The sequence below is a fragment of the Alligator mississippiensis genome, chromosome 3, assembly GCF_030867095.1.
Source record: "Alligator mississippiensis isolate rAllMis1 chromosome 3, rAllMis1, whole genome shotgun sequence".
Taxonomy (NCBI): Eukaryota; Metazoa; Chordata; order Crocodylia; family Alligatoridae; genus Alligator; species Alligator mississippiensis.
This window is the reverse complement of record NC_081826.1, coordinates 136,723,324-136,745,575: the sequence shown is the minus strand read 5'-3', so window position 1 is coordinate 136,745,575 and position 22,252 is coordinate 136,723,324. Positions and strand designations below refer to the sequence as shown.

The following is a 22,252-nucleotide window of genomic DNA, read 5'->3' as shown; positions in this document are numbered from 1 at the left end:
ATAGGGCTTCCCATGCATGGGAGACAGCACAGGGCTGCTTATTTGAAAATCTAACAGGTAGATAATAGAGATTAGCAGGTGGTTTTATTCTGGGGCAGAACCTGACTCCTTGTACTTTCCTTTTTTGTGTCCTTGTGACAAGGTATTTAGCAGAATTCATAGATTCACTGGTATTAGGCATGGCCACATCACAAATACTTCTGCCATGGCCTTGAACTTACAACCTCTGGGCTGTCCACTGTGTACCGTAACACACACATCATCCCAGCCCCCTCCTTGTACTAAATGAGAGATGATAGTGTGAGGATAGTCTGAGAAGGGCTCTGAAAGTGAAGACACGGCATATGTTTGATGTAATAGAAGAGGCAGGACCAATAGAAGGTTGCAAAGAGAAGTCACCATATCGAAGTGGTGGATTATTAGCGGCATTCTGGCATTTGTCAAGGCCAGAAAAAGGGTATTGCAATAACTGAGACATGAACTGATGTGAGCATATATGAAAACTTCAGCTATGTGCATAGATAAGAAAGACCATATCTTAGAAATGTTGTCCAAAAAAATCTGCAGAGACTTAGATACAGGCCAGATGTAAGGCCACAGAAACCAGCAGCCAGTTTTCAGATCTCAGCATTTCAAATGAGGCACTGGCAAAGTTTTGCACAGAATTCACTAGCTAGACCGTGTGCTTCTTTCTTTTGCTAGGCCCTGTATCAAGAAGTAGCATAACTGAGCGTGCACCAGAGAGGTATCTACCCCAGGTACCAGGTTAGGAATCATTCCACTAACCCTGTAGAGTCCACACTCCAGCAGCATATCTATGCTAGGAACTCCAAAATAGCCCCTGGCTGCTGCTACTTTAAGAACAGCATCTGGAGTAAGCACAGTGTGCATCGGTGGTGGCAGCAGCTCAGCTGGGAACTGCTTAGGAGTTCCCAGCATGGGTATTGCTGCTGCCTCCTTCCCGCCCATGCTCTAAGAACCAGATACCCAGCCCTGTTTCTCCTGCAGGGCTTTCCCAGGGTGGTACTTCGGCTTGTTACACCATTAATAACAGCAGTTCCCAAACTAAATGTTACAACCCCAAGTGGGGTCAGAGCTCTTATGACTGGGCCACAAACTCCACAGGAACTCAATTTAAAAAGTTAGGTTTAGAACAGAAGAGGTGTCATGAGCCAAGCAGAACTGGGATTGTGAGTGGAAGTAGGTTTGCAAATCATGGTAAAACAGGGATATTCTTTAGCAAAATGAAAGGAACAACAAACCAAAGCAAAGTTATGAAGAACAGAAGTAAACTAAAGCAGAGCCAAGAACTCCTCATTTGTCCACAGCAAAATGAAAAACAGAAATGCTATTAGACTCTACTCATCTGGCATTTGTATATGATGCTAAGTATGACATAGTATTGATTTACCTTTATGGGGAAAAGAATTTCTCAATATTGCATATATTTATTTGATAAATTGGGAATGCTGAAAGCCAATACCAGGTTGTAGAGACTAAGATTTATCTCTCTTATTGTCATCCAAAACTAGTTTTTCATCTCTTGTGGAAGTGGTGTGAATTTACATTCTTGGATTTCATAAGGCAAGCTACAGGTTTGTGATAACTTACCAGAAATACTGATTTGCTTTTTAATACAAAGCTATGGGATATTCTAAGAATTCTGTGATGGTTATTTTGATGAAATATACTACATTCTGAACAGTAGTTAAACTCACCGGGGGGCAAAACTTGAAATCTGCGATTAAAAAAAAACAAGTTCAAGACAGGAAAAATTTTCAGCAAGTTGGTGCATTTCATTTGAGTTAATTTAATGAAACAACAGAAACCACTAGAGATATAAAAGACAGTGTGTGGCAGAGCAGTATTATACATGTTTATGTATTCTACAACCTAGCAATTACAAAATGTTCCACTTGAGCAAATGTAAGCTATTTTATCTAAAGAGATCTGCGCTACTGCAAGAATTGAACAGAAAGTTTCAGTATAAAAAACCAATATATCTTTGCTATGGCCCAAAATTTAAGAAAGAAAATATGCATGGTTCGTATGGAGGATTTCTGCCATGATTAGAGACTAGGCTTCTGTTAGTCTGCAAGAAGGTCACTGAAGGCACTCTGAAATCTTCACTGAAACCTCTAGGCTTAGCACCTTGAGCAACAGGTGTGCTTCTCTCTTGGGAAAAAGTGGTTGGTGGTTCTTTGGAGTCAGACATGTACTAGACTCTACATTCCCTGGTCCCTCATTCCCCCGAAACTTTGTGTGTGCTAGTACACAAGTAGCTCCTGTAGAGTGTTGCTCTGGAGCAGGCGAGGAATAATAACTTCATACCCCAAACCTCCACCTCCAAAGCTTTCTGAAACAGAACTCCACTAGTCCACATGGGTCAAGATCCTACTTAGCCAAAGGCCAAGCAGGCATTGACTATATCATGAGCTAAATTCCAGAACAAGTAGATCAAGGAAAATGGCTGGAATTAAGAACTGGAAAAATCCCAAACAAACAAACAAAACGAAACAGTGTGACTCCTAAGAATGATTAATGCTAGACTCAAAAAACAAAAAGCCTAGGAGATGCAGCATAAAGTCATGCAGGTGCATTCATCACCTTCTCACCCATATACACCACTTGCAATCAAGAAGTGATAGCACAGCAGCTTTAACTCCATATCCTGTGGGACAACAGTTTCAAATGAGATGATTGCTAGTTTATGTGGTCTTGATCCAGGCATTATTTGCCTAATTCTAAGGTGATGGGCAAGTGCCAACAGGTGCAGGTACTAATGATTACCAGAAGTCTCTAGGCATGGATCTACATGGAAGTGAAGATTGTATTATAGTCATTTTGTATCTGGAACTGAGGTGTACAATTTGGCAGCTTCAGTCATGACTGAACAGGCCTAATTAGGATCCATTCTGCTCATCCCTTATAGGGAAGGGCTAGACAAGGTGCCCTCACCTGTTTCAAGGTGCTTCTCCCTCTCTATTTGGTGTCGCTGAGGCCACAGCTGAAGTACTGTGTCCAGTTCTCGGCACCACAGTTCAGGAAGGATGTGGATAAGCTTGATAGGGTACAAAGAAGGGCCACCTGTATGATTAGGGGCCTGGAGGGTAAGCCCTACAAAGAAAGACTCCAGGAATTGGGCCTATTCAGTCTGAGTAAGAGAAGGCTGAGAGGTAACTTGATAGCCACCTACCAGTATGTTAGAGGTGAGCATCAAGATCTAGGGGAGCAACTCTTTAGGAAGGCACCTCAAGGGAGGATGAAGACAAATGGGCACAAGCTAATAGAGGTAAAATTTAGGCTGGGCATAAGAAAAAAATGATTACGTAAGGGTTACCAGAAACTGGAACACACTCCCAGCAGAGGTGGTGATGTTGCCATCCCTGGATGTGTTCAAGATGAGGCTGGATAAGCATCTTGTTGAGCTCATTTGAGCCTAATAATTTCCTGCCCATGGCAGGGGACTGGACTTCATGATCTTGCAGGTCCCTTCCAGTCCTTCAATTTTATGATTTCACCTGATGGTAAACCATGTCCCATGGGATCACTCTCTCTATGGTTCAAATCAAGTAAAGAAATTTGCAATCTGGAACACCCACACTCTGATGGACAACCCTAAGAGTGTCTGACCCAAATGAAGGACAGCACTCGTGACCAAAGAACTTGCACATTTTGATATGGACATTGCTGCACTAAGTGCAACCAGATGTGCAGGAGAGGAACAGCTCACAGATGATGGTGTGTTTGCCCTTTGTAAACCATATTATGCTATTGTTATGAAGAAGTATTAGCACATAATTTTACAGCTTGTAGAGTAATCATTGAGTTGTTAGTCAAGGCATAGTTTTTGTTTGGCAAACCATAGAGAGCTGAGTTAAGGATGACTGGTTGACACCTTAGTGACCGGTTAATAATTGTTGACTTGGGTAAAGGTGGTATGTATTAGTGAGCATGCATGCATGAGTCATGATTGTAAATATTTACTTTATATGTTTTGCTTTAGTGGTTTTGAAAAGGCTGTTAAGAATCTGAAGTAGTTTATAAAAAAAAAAAATGAAAACAACCTTAAAACAAAACCAACACAAACCCCGCAAACCTTGTTTTTTAAATCTAATTTAAAGCTGAAGACTTTGGTTAAAATTTTCAGTGTCCACTTGGTCTTCACAAGGCCTCCTGTACTTTGTTTCGTGCCTTCACTGGTCCAGCCACAAAAGCAGGTTCAGCAAACCTCTTTGAACTCTGCTAAGGAGTAAGGCTTATTTAATCCAGGTATAGCACTGTGCTGGCCACACTGTTTCTGGTTCTGTGTACAGAGAGCTGGTTTGGGATACTTCAGTGCCTCATGCCTTGTAGTCTCTGGCATGAAAAGTAGTACATTCATAACCAGTTCAGGATAACTCTGCACAGTACTGCATTGGATAGTGTAGACATATCCATAACAGTTTGTGAGAGTGAAACTCCTGGGTTCACTGGGCGACCTGGCTATGCAATCCTCACAACCCTTGAGAATAAAGCTCCCCCACTGCAGTCAGTTCCTGAAAGTGGTAACTTGTCAGACAAACCTTGAAAAGTTTCCAGATATTGCTAAGCAGAATACATCTTATGAATTTGTCCCAAATGTCACTTAACAATTCACATGCGGCAAACTGTTATGAGATTCTCAATGGATATTTGGAATTGCTCCAGGTCTACATCTGCATAATGTCCATGTCTGATTCTCCTTTTTTTAGGATATAGATGGCTCTTGATCACTGGTATGTGGCTCAGGCTATTTTCTACTGCTAAATAGCTCTCTTTAAAATGCTAGGCTGCCAGCATTCCAATTAATTCTGTAAGTGTTGGGCAGGTTGTAAATAAATATGATCTGATGAAGAACCTCAGCCCAGTTCTCACAGTCAGTATAGCATTTCATGTACTTCTACTCAGATGACTATCTGGCTTTCCCCTGACAACATTCATGGGCGCCTAAACACGTGCAGCGAGGCTGCTCCGATGTGCTGTAATTACAGCACATCGGAGCAGGCTCAATTAATCAAGTCTGCTGGAGCGTGGTAATTACCGTGATCCAGTGGACTCCAGCATCATGAAAGTTGGTGTCCCTGAGCTGAAAAATGGCAGTGGGGTGCTTTAACTAAAGCTTGTTCGATGAGCTTTAGTTAAAGTGCCCGTGCTGTAATTTTTCAGTGTGGGGACGCTGATGCGCGTGATAGTCTGGGTGCTTTAATTAGATTCTCAGAGCTGCTCTCATTAAAGTGCCTCCCTCCACCCCCCGGAGCATGTGTATAAATGCCCCACTAGACTGTATAGATCAGTGGTTCTCAACTTTCTTAGGTTCAAGGCACCCCGTGTTAGACTCAAGGCACCCCTCCAAAAATACCAGCTCCTAGTTTTCACTTGGTTTTCTGACTACAGAAAAAAAATAGAACAATTCTTCTGCTGCAAAGAACTCAGAAAGACAATAGCAGGTCAGAATGTTTCTGACATTATAGATTTCTACTTGAAATCTCTAGGTTTATCTTGTGAATCATGTTTGCACACCTAAGAGTGCTAACATGATGTGGCACCATGCATCACCCTTGAAAGGATCTCAAAGCACGCTAGGAGCCGTGGCACCCTGGTTGAGAACCACTGGTATATAGACACAGAACTTCAGCATAAGAGTGCACCAGTTAATGTACTACTAGTTCCACTTGATGGAGATCTGCCAAGAGGTTAGTATTCCCTGCAACACAAAGCTTGCTGACTTGAGCTCAGAAAGACAAAATATGAGATGTTTTCCCATCTGATAAAATGCACATACCTGTCACAACTCTATCAGTGGTCTCAGAGCTGAATCCAAAGACCTAAACTAGCTCACTTATTTGCACCTTTACTTTTGGAAAGACTTCCTCAGCTCTTGGCATTGATATAATTTATAATGTTTTCCCATTCGGCAGGAGCCACTACTAAAGTTCTTTGTTAAGCTGGACAGCAAATTCAAATAGACTTTTCTTGAGTAGCCTTTCATTCTCTGGTGACTGCCTGGCTTCTTTGATTGCTTTCCCAAAACTGAAGCTGGAATCAGGCAACAGACCAAAATGATTTTCAGTGGGAGCACTAAGAACTTCAGTGTATGCCATGGGAATCAGAACCATCCCACATACACCTGTTAAAGAATAATCAGCATATGGACGAGTTTGGCAGGGTTGGTATACTTGCCCTCAAATGCCCTGATAACATTTTGCACTTCTGCTAGTATAGACTTTGGGTGAATTAAGTGCACACAATTCTGCTTGTTGCTGCATATGGCAAAGAGCATCTCTGCCACACAGCAGTTGTCCTTCTTCCTGAAAAGCTGGACACGTGGCTTCAGTTCTTCCCAATGGATCAGATCCTACTGACAGCTGGTTTGACTGAGTGCCAGCATGTGGTGCACAATTTTGTTATCTTCAGCAGCTGTTCTCCACAGCTGATGGTCTTGAATACTTGATGGAATGCTTCTCTGTGGCTCCGAGATAAGGAAAACCACATGCATGTTGCTCTTTAGGGAACCAGATGTTCCAAGTAAGGGTTTCTTTGGGTACATAGGAACCGTACAGAAAAATAAACATAGCAAGCAAGAACTAAACAACGCAAACCACATTTGTCCTGCAGCATCTTATATAGCCTGCTATTTGTTCTCATCATCACTGATGTGATGCCAGTTCCAATGCTAACAAGGTTTTTAGGCACCAAATCTGATTTTTCAAATATCTAGGACTGCTGCTAACCCCCATTCATTGGAGTGGGAGAAGCTCCATAACATTGAAGCCATTGTGGCCAGCTACTTGTGGGTCAGGTAACCAACTCCTAAGTGCTGAGACACCCTTACGTCCATGGATTCACTGGAGATCCGCTGAGTTTCTGGTTGTGTAAGTCACTTGTTACCTTCTTTCCAAAACCAGGTGCAAACAGCTCCATCCCAATGCCAGTGTGGTTTTGTACAGCACAGCATCTGGGCAAAGACGGCTCGCAGGCCACCAAGTAGCTTCCATCAAACACTCCCAAATGAGAAGGAAGCGGCGCTGTGCAATAAATGCTGCCGCACATTGGCATTGCACTCTTGCATGTAAGCTGGGCAACATGCAATGACCTCCTGCATCAGTTTGCTGTAGGTGGGCAGGTGCAAGGACACAAAGCAACCACGGACAGGCATTCGTTTGCTGTAGGTGGGCTGGCATGGCTGCCCAAGGCACTACTCCTGTCTTTGGGAGCCCAAGTCCCAGCGGGAACTTGGAGCCAGAGCCCAAAGCTGCTAAACTGGCCCCTGCAGGGGTGCTGTGGAGAGTGAGGCATGGAGCTCTGCAACTCCTCTGGCAGCCACCCTAGCTGGGCCGGCGCCCACTTGCCTGGTGCACCCTCAGTGGCAGGATATGGTACACTCCTGCAGGCTCGGGGCATGGATGTGAAGGGCAGGTCACCCTGCAAGCAAGGCATAAACCACCCCTTCCTGCTGATGCAGTGCACATGCGCAAAGCCACGCCGCAGGGATTAATCGGACCCAGCCTCGAGATGGAACGCGCATGCGCCCTCCGTACGCCCCGGCCGCCGGGCAGGAATCTGCTCTCGCACTGTTGCCGCGCGCATGCGCCCGGGTGAGCGGGACGACCCAATTCTATTGGCTCCCGGGGGGAGTGGGAGGGGCTTCCCTCGTCACCGCCCACTCCTTGCCTCTCGCGGGAAGCGGAAGCAGATTTTTAACCCGGAAGCGCCGGCTCGGGCGGCGATGGCGGAGAAGTTCGATTCGTTGGAGGAGCACCTGGAGAAGTTTGTGGAGAATATCCGGCAGCTCGGCATCATAGTCAGCGACTTCCAGCCCAGCAGCCAGGCCGGTCTCAACCAGAAGCTGTGAGCGGCGTTTTCCCACCTGCCCTCTCCCCACGTTCCCGTCTCCGCAGTCCGCATGCGTGCGCGGGGGTGGAGGGAGGGGGTTACGGGACCCGCAGCAGTCCTCAGGGGTGTAAGTAACGCCAGGCGAATAGGGGGATGGCGGGTCCATGTAGGTCTGGGGGGGTGGCCCCGACCCTAGCTAGACCTCCGTGGTTATGCTCTGGCATCTCTGAGCTCGTGGCGAGGGTGAGGGGCAGGAAACAGATCACCCTCGATTGCCCCGGGGTGCCTGGAGGTCCTGTCAGGGGGCACGTGCCGCAGGGTGCTGCACACTGTCGGTCCTGGTAGGCGCGCAGACGGGATGTGCAGGATGGGCCTGGAGATCTTGGACAGGAATCTATCATGGTAGAAACGCTCTAATCTGCTGTGCCAGCCTGCGCTCTTTGCAGCAGCAGAGCTACTCTGGTGTTTTTCTCTGTGAAAGTGAAGAGCTGGCAAGTTGTTTGGGTAAATCCAATATCTCTTATTAGACCAACTTGTCTGCCTGTGTGCTTACAGCAACAAGACTTAACCGACACCCCTAAAATTCAAGAGCTGGCATTTTCGGAGTGGTGCCTTGTGTCTGAAAAAGTTGAAAACCGCTGGTCTAGCTCTCCTTCTCGAGCAGAGGTTCCCAAACTTTTTCTTGTGTGTGCCCCCTTCCAGATTTACCAGCTGCCCACATACGCCGACCAGCATACATTTAATATTTTATAATCCCAATTATTATAATGAAATTCAATCCACCATTACAGTTTCTCCTGCATACCTCCCTGGAGATGTGTTGTGTATCCCCAGGAGCATGCTTACCACAATTTGGGAGCCCTGCTAAAGCATCTGTTGCCACTGGATACAGGGCTAGTGGAACCACTGGTCTGACATAGTATTGCACAGATTATGCTTTTGGGAATGTCATTCCTGGCTGTAGATAACTTTCAGGGAGCCCTCTTAATCCCCTGGCTTGTTCCTGTAGTCTTCTAAAAGCTAGCAACCAAAGAGTAGAGACCTGGGAAGTAGTAGCTGGCGGGTCTGGCAGCCTGCCGCTTGTTGCTCCTCCTGACCACTTGTTCCCATCTAGTGCCTTCCCTCCTCTTCTTTCCCCTCGTTGCACTGTGCACCACCCACCTTGCCTGTGCTCTTCTCACTACTGCATCCCATCCCTTGCGCTTTCCGTGTTGTCCCCTTCCCCTACACTCTCCCCCCCCCCCCCCCCCCGCACTGCACTCTGTCCGCTCCACACACCATCCCCCCGCCTGCCACATGAGCCATGCTGGCCTTGTCCAGAGCCCCAGCAGCTGCTTGCATGGCCTGTTCTCAGATCTAAGATGAGGGGTTTTTTTTCCATGCTGAATTGTAGAGGGGGTGGGGTAGAGGTTATCATCTTAGACTCAAGAAAATACAGTGATAATGTTGTTTTTTTAATTGTAACTCCAGTTTTATAGGCAATAAATTTATGTTTGATTCTCTCTTCCTAGGAATTTTATGGTTACAGGACTGCAAGACATTGATAAATGTCGACAGCAGCTTCATGATATCAGTGTGCCTTTAGAAGTTTTTGAGTAAGTAACCTTGCCACTGGAGAGGTAACAGCTAAACAGCATCAAACCGTTAGATAGATACCAGGCTACTGTTATGCATTACTAATTTTTTTTTCACTGATGTTTGCCTACTTTTTTAATTTCTCACAGAAACATTCCTGAAGAGTTTGAAGGAACACAGCTAAGACAAATCATTAATGTGTGTGTTCATTCTCAGGTCTGCTTTGTTACCTGTATTTGTGGAAAGCTGAGGCTGAGAGAGAGTGTGACTAATTTAGATATCTGATATATAGCTTTTCATCTGAACCTGATAGCATATGATGGCTGCAGAACTAGAACTGCATGTTTATAAGGCTTAGTGGCAGAGTTGTCTGATGTGTATTACTGGACTTATATTAATTCTTCAATTGCATAATTCCATATTTTCTTAGCTTGTCATTTGGTATTGCTAAGTAAATGTGCTTCAACTGGATACGTTCAAACTTGTTTATGTTGTAGTCTTTTTCTTAATAGTATGAGGCTTTTTTCTGTTTTATTTACAATTTCAAAATATTTTTGTGGTAATTCTAGCAGTTGTTTCCATAGAAAATAGGGGTGGGTGGGTGTGTAACTCTTTGAAAATATTTTGCATGCTGATTTAATTTTAGGTTCTCACTCTACTCATTTCTTCCATTCCCTTGCTGTTCAATTCTTCTCTTGTGCCAGACATTGTTCACCAAATGATTATTGGCTTTATTTACAGCAGTATGCTGTTTCCTGGGGTTAATTCCTACTGCTGCTGTTGCTCTCTCCCTCTCTCTTTCCCTTCTTTTCCTTCCCATGTGGAAAGATGCACTTTAGTTGTCTGTAGGAAATTGTCTTCGTGTACAGTGCTGGTTCCCAGTAGTTTCTCCAGACTTCCTGGATGTTTTCTAAAGTCACTAGAAGTGGAGAACAAATACTGCATTACCAGCCCAGCTGCCTCTGGTTCATCAGCAAGTATGATCTCTTTCATGGTTTAGATGTGGCTGCCTTTATATCGTACTTTACACAGATGAAGAAACAGATTGTACCCAGTGCTTTCTTTTACTTGTGTTCATTTTTGTTGTGTGGTAAAGTTGAATTCTAGCCTGCATGGGACAGTAATGTAGCATCTTTCTTGTTTCCAGGTACATCGATCAAGGCCGTAATCCACAGCTTTACACTAAAGAGTGTTTGGAGCGGGCTTTAGCTAAAAATGAACAAGTGAAAGGAAAAATTGACACAATGAAGGTAAGATCAAACCTAATATTTTTAAAAAATATCTGTCAGTGTGGAAATAGAAGTGACTTCTTTTTTTTTTTTTGAAAGAGAGTCTTCTATTTGTAGGGCTTCTTTTACGTTTTCTTACAGCAACAGCCTGTTTGAAGAGACCACGTAAAGCGTAGGTATAGAATCATGTCCTTTGCCAGAAACACTTTTTAGATCTGCTGAAAAAAGGACTGTAAAAGAGCAAGAGAGATTACTGCTTGCAGTATTTCATGGACAGTGAATGTAGTCCCTTAAATATAACAGTAGTGTGCACATTCACTGCAATACATTTTGGGGAGGGGGAGGGAGAATCATGAATGACCTCTCTAGATGTTTCTTTCTGCTATGTGGCATCTTTTCTTAATTTGTTACTGGAAGAATTAAATATCTCAATTCCCCACCCCTACATTATAAAGGGCAGTTTTTAAAACTCGTAACTGGAACTGCAGTTGGTTCCATGTTATTTCCCTTAAACCGGAGTGTTGTTTTCCATATCTTGTTTAGATTCATTGTACTTATAATACCAATGTGTGATTAGTATGATGTATGACAAGACAGTGTGTAGATTTTTTTTTTCAATTTGTACAGTATAGTTTTATGTTTTGTCTATCTTGAGTGGGTGAGACCATAACAGAGAGACTACTAAAAATGACTAAGTGCAAGTTAACTTTTCATTGAAAGAAAACATTTAAAATATGTGTCTACGTTTTTTTTTCATTTTACCTTCTTTTATAATAAGGTTCTGGGCAAATTGTTGCATATACCATGTTTCAGCAGTAAATTCTTATGATTGTGGCATGTAGTTTAGCAAGATTCAGAGCAAGACGGTGCATTTTTAAGAATAATGTGGATTTTGCTAGCTACATTTAAGCAGACCCAGAGGACTGCAGTTCATGCTGCAGTATATAAACTGATGTCAGGGGCTCAAAGCACTCTTCCTTCTCCTGGGAAAATGGTGAGTGCTTGTCTAAGTGCTTATACTTTTTTAAACTCTTGGATGTGTTTTTTAAAAGAGGGGAAAAGAATCAATTTTTTCACACAGTGCTGTACTAGGACTCATTTTATGCCATCATAACAACCTTAAGCTCAACTAAAGGAGGAGCACATAGATTTCTAATGCAACTTGAACATGAACTCTGTTCATAACCAGTCATTGGAGATCGCTGTCACCTAGCACAAGTCCACGAGTTCCTCTGCTGGTCTGACTGGTTTAAGGGCAAAGATTCTCTCCCCTATTTTTCCCTGTGGTGGTGTGAGGGATGGAAACCAGCTATACTAGGTACTTCCCTGGACAGAAATAGTGCTAGCTAGGGGGCTCCCCTTACTCTCTTACATCTTGCTCCATTATCACAATGTCAAAAATAATGCAGTAGTCAGAGCTATTTTTCTTTTCTTTTTTTATATATATATAACTTCCTTTATTACATTCTTACACCTTACCTTACTTTGAGGTGCAAAATGTAACTAATGGATTAATTGCTGAGGTCTTGCAGCAGGAGAGAGGCAACAGTTGCAAGATCTGTTCCTTGGCTTGAAAGATATAAACAATACAAAATGTAACGAAAGGTAGTGGAGGTAATTGTCTTTCACAAACTGAAGGTATTTGCTCTGTACACTAGACAGTGGAGGGCCATGCTGGACCCGGCACAGCAGAGTTTAAGATGCTACTTGTTTAGCACACTTATACTTATAAGGTTCAAAACACTTTTGAGTTTACCCCTCAACAAATTGATGCCAGACTGTTACTGTAAATAATGAGTCTTGTAAGATTCATTTCCCACTTTGCCATCCAGTGACCCCAATGTATTCAAAGTAGCTGGCTTATGTTTGCAAATAGTTCTGTTCATTCAGTATCTCTGTTGGACTGGCTTGCATAAATAGTAATTTTTCTTTTTTTTCTAGAAATTTAAAAGCTTATTAATTCAAGAACTGACAAAAGTCTTCCCAGAGGACATGGCCAAATACAAAGCTATTCGAGGTGAAGATCCTCCTACTTAAATATTCAGCCTTCAGTAGGTTCTAAAATATTCTCTGTATTTTTATGGAATTGATATTTCCTGTTCTGACTGGAGGGAGAGGGAAGCAAAGCCCTCCTATCAAGAGTGCTAATAAATGTGAGAGTCAATGACTATGAAGGAGTTGATTACCACTTATTCTACTTCTGAAGCCATTAAATTTTCCTACATATTTCTATGTATCAAAATATTGTAATGGAAAGTTTGTCTTCCCCCGAAATATTTGGGAAGCATATATGTAACCTGGGAGCAGTGGTACATTGTTTTCATTTCAAGAGCAAAGTGCATTACTAGAACAGAATAATGGATTTCAATTTCAGATGAGCTGGTGATACAATGTGGTTTAATTAGCTGCTGAAAGAAGTGCATTTATTTATTCTTGATTATAACATAGGCTTCAGTCTGTTTCACACAATGGAAATAATAAATAAGAGCCAATGACTTAATTTTTTTGACAACTGTAAAAGCAGCACTTTATCTTTTTGCCAAATTCTGCAAAACTCACTATCAAAGGCAGCGTTGGATTTATTGAACCACAGTCGCATATGGCCTCAAAAAAACTTGTCCTGTGAATAAAAGGCAGGGGGCCAGACCAAGGGAAAGAAATCTTTGTTAAGGGTAGCTTCAACAGCAGTGTGTTTATTTTGTACCATAATGTTTAGTGCATAAACACTTTTTTTTCACTTTGTGTTGCATTTTCTTTAGGCAAAACATTAAATTTAAACTTTGAAATGAGTTGCGTGTGGTGTTTTTTGTATGTTTACCAGTATTGTAACTATTTCTTTCAAGCAAAAATGGTAGAAAAATGTGTGAATGTGAGTTAGTGTACACCCTTTTGTCTTGCACTAGTCAAATCATTCTAATACATGCAAAAAGTCTTGGGTTTGAACAATTTCTATCAGAAAAAGCCTTAGTTCTTTCTTAGGCTTTGTGTCTTAAGTGGAAATTTTTTGCTTTTTAATTTTCTTAAGGCAGGCAACTATATAGACTTTGGAAATGAATAATTTTGGGATTAATAAACCGTGCAGAAGTATTGGCAGCCATAGTCATCTATAGATGTCCCTTTCAGTTGGACAGACTGAATTGGATCATCATGTGACAGTACTTCACATAAAGAAGACAAACTTTAGATAAGAAGTTTTTGGTCCTTTCCATTATGAAGTTTTAGGGGTGCTCAGATGACGCGAGACATCTGTTTATCTCGTTCCCTTAATCTGACAGCTAAAGTCCATCGACATTGGTCTGTATATTGAGAGTTGGTTTCAGTTCGGCAGTTCAATAATTCAGCAAGGCTTTAACAGCATTTTACCAGCAAAGCTGCTAATTAGAGATGGGGCTGATAGTGCTGCCTATTATGTCTAAGACCCTGTTTTCAGTTGCTCATGACTTTGGCAGTCTTAAGCATTTGTGCAGGGACTTTACATCCTAGATGTGGGTTACATGACACATCTTTTTTTGTACAATTCCAAATAAGAGTTCCAAATGACAGGTTAAAGTGAATCATTTTGCCTATGCTAAAAGAACTGTGTTTTCTTTGAAATGTTTAAATTTCCCTGTGCTCTGAAGCCAGGGATTTAAAATTTGGCAGGGACCTGACTTTTTTGCCTTTCTTCATGAGAATCCAAATTTGGTCAATGTGGACTTAATAGAAAATTACAGTGCTGCGAGATTTGGGGCCAGGTCTAGTAAAGGACTGATATGCCTAAAATGAAACTTGGTTGGGATTTAGGGTAATCCAAATGTGCAGTCCAGTCTTCCCTACTGCTCAGCTTCTGTACAACCCTCGAAACATCTTGGCTTTCAACCTGAAAGATTCTCTGGGGCCTAATGTTCTATTCATGCTGTACATCCAAAAGCACAGCAGGCTTGACAGTGCTTAGCAGCCAGGAACCTTGGCCCTAGTGCAATCTAAAGGCTGGTTATGGTTCTGCTGTATTTTCTGGCAATCTAGTAGCTGTTCTCAAAGGCCACCTAATGGTTGGCACTGGTCCCAATGAAGGTGAGCCAAATGCAGACCCCATAGAGATGCAGGGTGGGGGGCACTGGGAAACATGGTAAATGTGAGAGCCCAATTCAAGAGCAGGAGATGTAGATGAGCCTTTATGACTAAGCAGTGAGCAAATAGGGCATAAGAGGTAGTGTGGTTGATCATGGATAGGGAATGGAATATGTGACTGCAGTGTGAAGATCGGGGACACAAGTAGCCAGTAGAGGTGCATTGGTCCCATAGTGTATTGGCACCAATATAAGGAAAATTGACATTATTGCTAATTGGGGTTTTTTTGGCTTATGTGGCTGATAAGATCACCAATAAATGCCATGTGCATGCACACAGCCACAGTGCAGCACAGAACGGCAGCGTTGGGCTCATAAATCTGTTGCGGGGGAACGGGGGGTGGGGAATGAAGGGCGGTGGGGGGGGGCCAAGCGGGGCCCCTGGGGTGATGGAGGGAGTGGGGCAGGTGCTGCACAGCTGGGGCAGAGTGTGGGACAGAGCTGTGAGCAGCTTATCCAGGGGGGCTGCCACCCGGATGAGCCATAACTGTGTTCCATGTCTCGCCCTGCCCTGGCTGTGTAGCACTTTCTCTAGCCCCACTTCCTCCCTCACCGTGAGGGCCTTGATCTGCCCCTCCCATGCCCCTTCCCACCCACAGACTTACCAGCCAGACACTGCTTTCCAGCTGGCGGGCCGCGTATCGGCAATCTGATTAGTTTTAGCCAATATAGCTTGTTAAAAATTGTCCATCAATATCGGCCCAAAAAATCTTTATCGGTGCACCCCTAGTAGCCGGTCATGATGGGGAAGGAGGACCACAGGAAATCAGAGCAGAGAGACCTGGGAGTGGGGTATGAAGAGTTTCTTTTAGGTGAAAGGAGGGATAGACCAGAAAGCAGTATAGATGTAAAATGCCCCAATAGCTGCTGTGTGCCACAGCACCTAGTCAGGCAAGGGAAAACTAAGCCCTAGAAGGGCCCAGGTCTGCACTTGCCAGGGACCTGCCATTAATCTTTTATTACATCTCTGCACATGTTCTGATGTGCTGTTGTCCCCAGGCAGAATCTTTATGACCATCTGGAGCACCTCAACAGCAGAAGCCAGGCACTGTCTATGTTCGTATGTTGTATTTTCTAGCGTATAACCTGACTCTGAATATAGCACACCCCCTGTTTTTTAAAAGGTACCAGGAAGAAAAAAAGATCTGACTGTGGGTAAGTGTCTGAGCAGCAGCATATGAGATGAACTTGTTGCCAGCCCCATGCAGCAGGTCTGGGGCCACACAGTCCAATCCAGTGCGGCAGGCCTGGGGCTGCACAACAGACCCTGTCCAGTGTGGTGCATGTGACTGCATGTGGCAAGTCTAGGACTGTGCAGCCCAAGAGCATGTCAAGCTCAGGACCACATGTACCTTGGGCCACATGCAAGCTTTGGAGCTACAGGCCGAGTCCAATTTAGCACGTGACTGGAGTCAGCGCATAGTCCCAGACTCAGCGTACCAGGTCTGACCCAAAGAACAGCCCCAGAGATAGTGTGTGGTTCCAGACTTGATGTGTCAGGTCCAGGGCTGTGTGCTGAATCAGACTTGGTGTGCTGAGCCTGGCTGTAGATCAACCCCATATGCCTGCCTGATCAAGTGAACTGACAGGGAGAGGTACTCCTCATGGGTCTGGAAACTTGTTGTTTGGGAGGGGGTGGAGATGGGGGGTGGAGTGGTGCCAGTCTTAATTGCTATGGCTTCTAGAGCTGTGAAACTGGAGAGGAGAGAAATTCCCAGGGATAGCAGGCAAACAAGCTAATTACTGGGAGATCATGAACAATCAAAAGAGGTAATGTGGATTGTGAAAGGTCAGAAGGGAATGATTGTTTTATGAAAAATGTGTTGCTACTTCTGCTCGTCTCTCTCTGTCCCTTATATGTTTTCTCTGAGAGTTCATCTTAGTGCATAGTTTCTGTTTAGTTTCACCACGTAATTTTGCAAGCTGCAGGAAGAATGTGGGGAACAACATACACTTCTCTAAATGGTCCTCTGACCTCATGGGACGCATTCAGACAAGCCTGCACGTGCCTTTTGCCCTGCCTCAAACCCCTTTGAGGTGGGACAAGAGGCATGTGCGGGAATGAAAAAATGTTCCCTGCGCTGCAAGTTCGCAGCACAGGGAGAAAACCAGACCCCTGAATATCCAGGGATCTAAAAAACCCACTCCGCAATAGAGCGGAGCAAGGCATGGTTCAAGACCGTGCCTGGAGACAGCAGGGTGTCAGTCCTCCAAAAGAGACGCTCTGGTTTCAGTTCCAGCCCCTGGTGCTGTCCAAGGTAAGTGGTGGGGTGTTCATGGGTGTGGGTGAGTGAGGGGTGGCAGGGGGATATGGTGGGGGGGATGTCCCCGGGGCTACAGGGGGTGAGGAAGGACCTGGCCCAGATCCCTGCAGCTCGCTAGTCCAGTTTTGCACCAAAGCAGGTCACATGGCTCTAGGAGGCGTGGCTCCTGTGTGCACCTCCTGGAGCCCTGCGACCCACTCTGGTGCAAAGCCGGACTACAGAGCCACATGGGGCTGGGCCAGGGCCTCACCCCCTTGCAGGCACAGCAGCCCCAGGGCTGGCAAGACCTGGCTCCACATGGTCCCTGCACGCCAAAATGGGTCCTGCTGCTATAGGGCAGCATAAGCAGCCCAGGGCTGGCAGGACCTGGCTCAGCTCCGTGCAGTTCCTGTGCTGGATGGCAGGGTGGCCCCAAGAGTGACAGGTCCCGGCTGGGCCCGACACGCAGGGACCACATGCTGTGCCGGGTCTTGTTGCCATGGGCCTGGCCTGGCTGGGTGGCAGAATGGCCCCAGGACCTGGCTGGGCCCGGTGCTGGGTCTTGCCATGGGTCCAGCCTGGCCAGGTGGGACACAGGCCCCAGGACCCGGCTGAGCCTGGCACTTGGTCCCCACATGCCACGTCAGGTCTTGTTGCCATAGGCCCGGCCTGGCTGGGTGGCAGAGGGGCCCCAGGACCCGGCTGGGCCCAGCGCTGTGTCTTGCTGCCATGGGCCCAGCCTGGCCAGGTGGCAGACGGGCCCCAGGACCCGGCTGGGCTCGGCACGTGGTCCCCATGTACCATGCTGGGTTCTGCCTCCATGAGACCGGCTTGGCTGGGGGGCAGGAGGAGCCCCAGGGCCAGCAGGATCCAGCTGAGCTTGGCGCATGGTCCCCTGCTGCTGCTGTGAAAGGTTAGTTACGGGCTTTGGGCGGAGGGGCTGGGGCCCTCCAGGGTGGAGCTGGGACCTTGGGTGGGGGGCAGGTCTCCAGGGTGCCTGGGACCCTAGGCAGCGGGGCTGGGGTCCTGTGGGGGATAGGTGCTGTGGCCCTCCAGGGGCAATCTGGGCTCGGGGGGGCAGGGTGCCTGGGACTCTGGGCAGAGGGGCTGGGGCCCTATGTGGGATAGGGGCTGTGGCCCTCCAAGGGCAAGCTGGGACCTTGGGTGGGAAGGGGCTGCCCCCTTTGGGGGCCAGGGGACCCACCCCTCCTGAGTAGCCCCCTCACAAGATCCCCCCACACCCACAGTGCCCCAAGCAATTGCCCCACACCTACCCACAGACCAACCCACGTCCCTCCACACACCCACCCACCTTCCCCCACACCCCTTCTCACCCCCTTCCTGCAAACACCATGTCCCCCCAGCACACACCCATCACATGTGAAGAAAACAAAAGGCACACATCAACACATACAGGTATTTAGAATTTATTTTTTCATCATGATAGAGACACTGGTAGGCTTCCAAATTGCTTTAACATTGTAAATATACCAATAAAACATTACTCAACTGATCTCTCTCTCTCTCTCTCTCTCTCTCTCTCTCTCTCTCTCTCTCTCTCTCTCCCCACAGAGAGAAAGAGAGTGTTTTTTTGCTTTAACTGTGGAACATAGATTTTGTGGTATTTTTAAAAATGGATTTCAGATGCTGCTGCAGCAGTCCAGCTGGCACAATGGGTATTGTCCCCAGGCACCAATTGACTGGGCCCCAGAAGCTCCTGAGAGCGAGTAGCACCGAGCTATTTGCCAGGGCAGCTTTTTGTACTGATGGGGACAGCACAGGTGCTGGCCCCAGGCTCCAGCTCCCCCTGGCTGCAGATCTGGGAGGAGCCAGGCAGGGTTATTTTGCCCCAGGTGGCACAATTTGCTCCACAACAAAGTGCATGCCTGAGCACGTGCGCTGAGGAAAAAAGCCCTGGCTCAAATTTGTACCGCTTCTATTTGAGCTGCTGCAAGTGCACATGCTTGCATGTGTGGACGCGCCCTTCAACCCAGTCAACAGAGAAGCGATATGGAGGATCCTTCTGAGGTGCGGATGTCCACCGAAATTCATCTTCATTTTTTGCCTGCTCCATGATGGTATGCAAGTTGTGGTTCTCTAACAGATCCCTTTGAGGTTAAGCTGGGAATTAAGCAAGGCTGCATCATAGCTCCAACACTTCATGATATTCCTTACTGTGATGCTACGTCTGACCACCAAGAAGCTTCCAGAGTGGAGCTAAACTGCCAAATGGATGATAAATTGGTTAATTTCAGCCAAAATCAAGACTACTGGACATCAATTGTTGATCTCCAGTACACTGATGATGCTGTAGTGTGTTACTTATGTGAAAACAGATCTTCAGGCAATTGCCAACCTCTTTACTGAGAGTTACAAGAAAGTGGGAATGCTGCTTAACACTCACAAAGCTAAGTTCCTCCATCAACAAGCTCTTAATGAGCAATCCCCAGCTCTAGTAATTCAGATTTATGGCGAGACTGGAGAACATTGAGTATTTCACGTACCTTGGAAGCCATCTCTTGCAGAAGGCTGACATTGATGAAGAAATCCAACATCTCCTCAAATGTGCAAGAAAAACATTTGGATGCCTGGGGAAATGAGTGTTCAAAGATCATGATATCAGATTCAAAACCAAGCTCACGGTTTATCAATCAGTGGTGATCCCTGCCCTTGTATAGAGCTGAGACGTCAACGTACAGGAGACATCTCAAGTTGCTGGAGAAGTACCAGCAACGCTGCCTGCAAAAGATCCTTCAAGTCCAGTGGGAAGACAGATGCACCACCATTTGCAAGCAAACACCATGAGCAATGAGGTGAAAATCATCCAATGTAAATGTTGCTGGGCTGGCCATGTCATCTGGATGTCCAACTCCAGATTCCCAAAGCAAGTTTTATTCTTCAAGCTCAGTTAAGGTGTGTGCTCAAAAGGAGGGCAGAGAAAGTGACTCAAGGATGTCCTCAAGGCCAGCTTGAAAAAATACATCAACATCAACTTTTGGGAGATCTGCCCAGGACTACCCCAAATGGAGAAAAAGTCTGCTGAAAGGATCTCAGTATTTTGAAACCCCCCCACCACCACCACAACAACAGGAGATGGAAAAGCAGGAGTGGCAGAAAGCATTTCGTGGACCAAATCAAGAATCCAGAGCTGCCGCCCCCCACCCCAATGCATGGAAACACATACCTGAGTTGCAACAGAGTCTGTTGATCCTGGATTGACCTTGTCAGCCATCTTCAGGTAAAGCTGTTATATGGAAGGCAATCATCCTCCACTGCAAGGGATTGTTGATGATCACAAGAACATTTGGTGCATTAGATCTGCTATATCATGTTTAGGGAAAGGCAGGTGTAGAATTCTGATGGGTTTGTTGTGGGGTATGTTCATGGTTGTAGCAGAGGAGATGTGTTGACAGGTTTAGCATCTATTAGTAAGGCAAATCTCTGTCCCATTTGATATCTGTTGAGCGGTGGGGAACACACAGATGACATAAATTCTGGTATTTTTCTCATTTCCAAATGCTTGACTTTGCAACCTAAATGATCTTTTAACTTGTAACCATTAACTTCTCCTTAGCGATCTTTGCTCATTAATGTTTTCTTTTGGCATGAATTTCTGGTGACTTGCATAATTCATAGGTGCCGGATTCATATATATTGTTCTATATCAGGGGTGGGCAAAATGTAGCCAGCGGGCCAGATGCAGCCCGCCAAGCTATTCTATCCCACCCATGGGGCCCCTAAAAACTTAGAAAATTAATAATTATCTGTCCCTGGCTGCCTGTCATGTGGCCCTCGATGACTTGCCAAAACTCAGTAAGCGGCCCTTTGCCCGAAATAATTTCCTGCCCCTGTTCTATATTTTAAGTGCCTTAAGAAACCCTTGTAGTAGCTGATTTAATTCAATATAAACTGCGCTGTTCGCTATGCAAGATTCTTAAATAAACAGCTAAGGAGGCATCGGGAATACCAAACAAGGGAAGAGAGCAAGGTTAAGGCACTGTTTGTGATGGGTTACAACATGTATATTTGTGCTAAATTATATAAATTTATTTTTAGCCAAAGCATCTTGATTTAACTTCCCTTAAATAGTTCCCTTGTCAGTCTAATACCAGTAAATTGTAATCAACAAGAGCAGTGAGTATTTGTTTTTTAAAATTATATAGATAATACAGATTTGATTGGAGTCACAAATTTTAAAGAGATCTTTAAACTTTTCCCAACATAATTATGGGAATTTTAAGAAATATAATTTTGAAATTACTCATGAATCTAATGTCAAAATCACAACAGAATTATTTTCTATTTGAAACTGTTCTCGAAAATTAAATGAATCCCAATCTGTTGTTATTTCCTGAATCCTGCATTTATCTTATTTTTTTAAACCTACGTGGAAAAAATAAATGTACAAAGAATAAATAGAAAACATCATTTTCCACTGCTGTTCTCTTTGAAGCAAGCCTTGTAGGGTTTGGGCTGCTTTTTTTTTTTTTTTTTTTTTTTTTTTAAATAAAAAGGGAGCTGCATTGAAATAAAAGTCTGTTAAATCAAAGCTAAGGAATATTTTGACATTGCAGTAAAAGTCAAGAAATACTGAAATTAAGTTTTATGTACAATAATTGTAAGTAAGGAACAGAAGGCTTTTCCCCTACAGGATTCTAGCTTCAATCAGTATATAGAGTAGATGGTCCTGAGGAAATGAATGGGAAAATGAATTAAATTAGATTGTAGATATGCAGTAAAAATGGCAGGAAGACAAAAGATGGTCATGTGATTAAGTTGAAGGTCACCCTGAAGCATTGCATTTGATCCTTGCATTTGCCTTGGTGTCTGGGCACCCCAGCTCATCTGCTCTGCACCCACCTCTGTGGCTGCTAGATGGAGTGGGTGGGTGAGCTGTCCATAGAGGCTGGCCCACCACCCCTGTGGGCAGGCCATCCTTGGCCAGGTGGATGGGAAGGGGCTACAGGAGGGCGGGGAGTGATGTCCAGGGTCAGGATTGGGGGTCAAAGACAGCATGGGGTTGGGGACCGGGCCTGGGGCAGAGCCATGATCTGCTCCATGTACATCCCTGCAATGAGTGCTCGTTCTGTGGGCAGGGATGTGTGGGGAGCAGATTGTGGCTTTTCCCCGAGCCTTGTCCCTATGCTGTCGCCACCCTGCAACCTTGGCCCTGGCCTTGCCCCTGCCTGCTTGTCCTGCTCCCAGATGCCACTCCCTGCCTGCTTATGTCCCTATCCCATCC

General features: G+C 45.2%; 1 protein-coding gene and 1 long non-coding RNA gene across 2 annotated transcripts; one reads left to right on the top strand and one right to left on the bottom strand.

Annotated features, from left to right (window-relative positions):
- Positions 1-7,709: 7,709 nt before the first annotated feature.
- MED10 (mediator complex subunit 10) lies at positions 7,710-13,447 on the top strand. Its single transcript, XM_006271125.4, has 4 exons — positions 7,710-7,869; positions 9,366-9,449; positions 10,577-10,679; positions 12,600-13,447. Exons 1-4 carry the CDS (start codon positions 7,748-7,750, stop codon positions 12,693-12,695), a joined length of 405 nt encoding a protein of 134 aa, XP_006271187.1. The 5' UTR covers positions 7,710-7,747; the 3' UTR covers positions 12,696-13,447.
- Positions 13,448-18,474: 5,027 nt separating this feature from the next.
- On the bottom strand, positions 18,475-20,587 carry LOC132249103 (uncharacterized). Its single transcript, XR_009460502.1, has 3 exons — positions 20,195-20,587; positions 19,515-19,598; positions 18,475-19,232 (listed from the first exon to the last, which is right to left on the bottom strand). It is a non-coding gene; the product is annotated as an uncharacterized LOC132249103 (long non-coding RNA).
- Between the last annotated feature and the right edge of the window lie 1,665 nt (positions 20,588-22,252).

Bases quoted from the DNA above. Each gene is read 5' to 3' on its own strand.
- MED10 (XM_006271125.4), top strand. From the start codon at position 7,748: ATGGCGGAGAAGTTCGATTCGTTGGAGGAGCACCTGGAGAAGTTTGTG. The intron at 7,870-9,365 runs GTGAGCGGCGTT...CTCTCTTCCTAG, and splicing joins GCCGGTCTCAACCAGAAGCT to GAATTTTATGGTTACAGGAC. The intron at 10,680-12,599 runs GTAAGATCAAAC...TTTTTTTTCTAG, and splicing joins GAAAAATTGACACAATGAAG to AAATTTAAAAGCTTATTAAT.